At 50.0% G+C, this 4,334-nt stretch overlaps 1 protein-coding gene across 1 annotated transcript in view; it reads left to right on the top strand.

The window, feature by feature from the left end:
• MBD4 (methyl-CpG binding domain 4, DNA glycosylase) overlaps window positions 1–236 on the top strand; it is a 19,455-nt gene extending 19,219 nt beyond the window's left edge. The window contains exon 9 of the mRNA XM_018555220.1: window positions 147–236. Coding sequence (XP_018410722.1) covers window positions 147–224 — 78 coding nt within the window. The 3' untranslated portion in view covers window positions 225–236. The remainder of the gene's footprint in view (window positions 1–146) is intronic.
• Window positions 237–4,334: the final 4,098 nt, after the last annotated feature.

The following is a 4,334-nucleotide window of genomic DNA, read 5'->3' as shown; positions in this document are numbered from 1 at the left end:
GGGGGGGGGGTTATTGTAATGAAAGCTGCAGATGTAAAGTGTGGTTTTATTTTCATTGGCATGCTGATGGAGGGGGGAACCAGAGATGGCGACATATAAGCAGATCAGACTTCAGCTTTCCATGTGTGTCTGTGATATCTTCGCAGGTTCAGCCGGAGGACCACAAACTGAACAAGTATCATGACTGGCTCTGGGAGAACAAGGACAAGCTGGGTCTGGACTGAAGAATGGGCGCTGTGCATGTAGGGCGGGTCGGGTCTTTGCCGAGCTTGTATTTTACTGTTTTATATTCTGTACATAAATTATATTGTTACTTCAAATTCCATTTATAGATTTTATTATTCCGCATTTTATAATTAAATCTGGGAAATCAGTGTAATTAAACATCTTTTGTATATTTAGGGTCTGCAGTGTTTTATTTGGTTGGTGAAGTTTAATCTGCTTATAATTTGCCTTCCCTGACCTCCTCCTCCTGTACAGAGCTTCCTGAAGACATCCCAGCACCCTGCCTCAGCACTCTCATGAGCCTTGATGCAAGCAGTGGGGTGGCTCTTGGGAGGAGTTATGCAAATATCAAAATGCCTTGATGGGTTGATGTCAGTCTGGAGGAGTGGGCGGTCCTAGGCAGACTGTATTTGCATGTAGACCGCCCACATGTGATGCTGAGCCTCCATGATTGGAAGAACTGAAATCTAGTGAACGAAAAGGGTGGGGCCAGGGACAGTCAGGCTGGGGAGGAAAGTGCTAGATAATGCTGGATGTCCTCCAGCCAGGAAATGAGGGTGGGCTCTATCTGACTTGCTGCGGCTTCTAATGCACATTGTGAGAAGCTCCCAGTGTGCAGTGATATCAGAGGAAGAGGAGAGGAGCCGGGACCACTGTGCAAGACTCAAGGGAAGAACGGAGGTCAGATAGAAGACTGAAGGGAAGGACGGAGGTTCAGATATAAGACTGGAGGGGAGGACGGAGGTCAGATAGAAGACTGAAGGGAAGGACGGAGGTCAGATATAAGACTGAAGGGGAGGACGGAGGTCAGATAGAAGACTGAAGGGGAGGACGGAGGTCAGATAGAAGACTGAAGGGAAGGACGGAGGTCAGATATGAGACTGAAGGGAAGGCCGGAGGTCAGATAGAAGACTGAAGGAGAGGACGGAGGTCAGATAGAAGACTGAAGGGGAGGACGGAGGTCAGATAGAAGACTGAAGGGAAGGTCGAAGGTCAGATAGAAGACTAAAGGGAAGGACGGAGGTCAGATAGAAGAGAGAAGGGAAGGACGGAGGTCAGATAGAAGACTGAAGGGAAGGACAGAGGTCGGATTTAAAGAGACATCATCTCATTACCTATGCATGGTAAAGTGGCAGCATCTCTGCAATGATACCCCCCCTCCCCTGTCATGTGATAGTGCTCAGGGCTGGCATTTGGCTGCTGGACCCGAGCACAGTCACACGCTCCTCCAACACTGAAAGTCCTGGTATTGGGAAGGCTGCTGAGGAAGGGGAGTATCTTCAATTTACTACCACTAGATGTCCTCAGTCTTAAGGCCGGTATCATTCAACCCACTTCCTCTGAGCCCTGGTTGTCTTGAACCCATCCCCCAGCCTGTGATTGGACAATTAAAGCAGACGAGTGATGAGCTCATCTCTTTGTCACTCTGTTTTCTCCTCCTCTCAGCATGCTCCTCGGCACATGAACATGTTCTGCTTCTTCCTCTCACCCTCCAGACTTGCAGTAAAGGGACTGACACCGGGTCACATTCAGGTACTCACACTGAACTTCAAAAAGTAGAACTGAACCCAAAACTTTTTTTGTTTTTAAGTTTTGCATATTGTAAAAGGAGGGTTATAACTTTTATTGCTGACAGGGGTTGCTGTGTCATATTAGGGTGGTTTCCTTTCACTTCCTGTCTGATGGACACAACGGGAAGTCAGAAAAAAATCCCGGGAAATCCCTGGTGGTCAGCAAAATCACCTGAACTAGTGTCCCCATTGGATGATTTCCCATCTACTCCTTTTCTGGTGACAACCCACCATCACTTTCATTGATAATGGGCACCAGGACCAGCAGAGGGGGTGAATCTCCCTACAGACAGCAGTAAAAACCTGGCAAGGGGTCTGATCCCCCCTCCCCCGCCCCCGCCCCCTAAAATGAAATGGCTTCAGCTGCACTTTAAAGATGTTTAACATGTTGAAAAGTTTCATTGTAACAGTTTTTTCTTTCAATGTTTCCAGTTCCTGACCAGTAAAGCAATGGTGGTGACTGGTCCCAGTCTCTGTGTAATTGGAGGTCAGGGTGGACGTATTTGTAATAAATGTGGGTGTAAGCCTCATCCAATCAGAGCTGTGTGGGCGTGGCTGTCACCATGGTAACCAGACATCAACAAGCCTGCAGGGATTAGGGTGTGAATGGTTGCACTGACAGCACAGGTATGTCTGAGAGATCCCGGTGTGGTCCGATCCCTCCCTACAATCATCACCATCATTATTATTATACAGGATTTATAGAACGCCGACAGTATGCTCAGCGCTTCACAATATAAAGGCAGACATAAAAGTTACAATATAACTCAATAGATCAGAAATTCTTATCCATTGATACCGGGACGTGGCGCCGTCTGAACCCCTATGCATCCTTGTTACAATATAATTCAATACAAGAGGGATAGGAGGGCCCTGATCCTCAGAGCTTGCATTCTAAAAGCCATCTCTAGAGGACTGAAGCTGGATATATCTACCAGGAGAAATACATGTAAAAAAAATGTGTTTTTGGGAACGTTCGTTTGATTTTCTAATAGTTAATGAGATCACTTCGGTGAGCGATGAAAAAAATCAAAGGAGCGGGAGGCAAAATGTTTTCCTGAATTAACAAAATTCTACCAGTGATTGTGATTTTCATTCAGGAAACTCCATCTCCAGAATCGAATGTTTAAATCGCATGAAATGTTAAATGACTCTCTCTCCCCTTCCTCTCTCTCTCTCTCTCTCTCTCCAATCTCTCTCTCCCCTTCCTCTCTCTCTCTCCCCTTCCTCTCTCTCTCTCCCCTTCCTCTCTCTCTCTCCCCTTCCTCTCTCTCTCTCCCCTTCCTCTCTCTCTCTCCCCTTCCTCTCTCTCTCTCCCCTTCCTCTCTCTCTCTCCCCTTCCTCTCTCTCTCTCCCCTTCCTCTCTCTCTCTCCCCTTCCTCTCTCTCTCTCCCCTTCCTCTCTCTCTCTCCCCTTCCTCTCTCTCTCTCCCCTTCCTCTCTCTCTCTCCCCTTCCTCTCTCTCTCTCCCCTTCCTCTCTCTCTCTCCCCTTCCTCTCTCTCTCTCCCCTTCCTCTCTCTCTCTCCCCTTCCTCTCTCTCTCTCCCCTTCCTCTCTCTCTCTCCCCTTCCTCTCTCTCTCTCCCCTTCCTCTCTCTCTCTCCCCTTCCTCTCTCTCTCTCCCCTTCCTCTCTCTCTCTCCCCTTCCTCTCTCTCTCTCCCCTTCCTCTCTCTCTCTCCCCTTCCTCTCTCTCTCTCCCCTTCCTCTCTCTCTCTCCCCTTCCTCTCTCTCTCTCCCCTTCCTCTCTCTCTCTCCCCTTCCTCTCTCTCTCTCCCCTTCCTCTCTCTCTCTCCCCTTCCTCTCTCTCTCTCCCCTTCCTCTCTCTCTCTCCCCTTCCTCTCTCTCTCTCCCCTTCCTCTCTCTCTCTCCCCTTCCTCTCTCTCTCTCCCCTTCCTCTCTCTCTCTCCCCTTCCTCTCTCTCTCTCCCCTTCCTCTCTCTCTCTCCCCTTCCTCTCTCTCTCTCCCCTTCCTCTCTCTCTCTCCCCTTCCTCTCTCTCTCTCCCCTTCCTCTCTCTCTCTCCCCTTCCTCTCTCTCTCTCCCCTTCCTCTCTCTCTCTCCCCTTCCTCTCTCTCTCTCCCCTTCCTCTCTCTCTCTCCCCTTCCTCTCTCTCTCTCCCCTTCCTCTCTCTCTCTCCCCTTCCTCTCTCTCTCTCCCCTTCCTCTCTCTCTCTCCCCTTCCTCTCTCTCTCTCCCCTTCCTCTCTCTCTCTCCCCTTCCTCTCTCTCTCTCCCCTTCCTCTCTCTCTCTCCCCTTCCTCTCTCTCTCTCCCCTTCCTCTCTCTCTCTCCCCTTCCTCTCTCTCTCTCCCCTTCCTCTCTCTCTCTCCCCTTCCTCTCTCTCTCTCCCCTTCCTCTCTCTCTCTCCCCTTCCTCTCTCTCTCTCCCCTTCCTCTCTCTCTCTCCCCTTCCTCTCTCTCTCTCTTTCTCCTTCCTCTCTCTCCCCCCTCTCCCCTTTCTCTCTCTCTCTCTCCTATCTCTCTCCCCCCTTCCTCTCCCTCTCTTCTCCCCTTCCTCTCTCTCTCCTTCCTCTCTCTCTCCTCT

Source organism: Nanorana parkeri, unplaced genomic scaffold (assembly GCF_000935625.1).
Source record: "Nanorana parkeri isolate BGI_ZX_2015 unplaced genomic scaffold, ASM93562v1 scaffold188, whole genome shotgun sequence".
NCBI classification, from domain to species: Eukaryota; Metazoa; Chordata; class Amphibia; order Anura; family Dicroglossidae; genus Nanorana; species Nanorana parkeri.
This window is presented reverse-complemented; position numbering and strand designations above follow the sequence as displayed.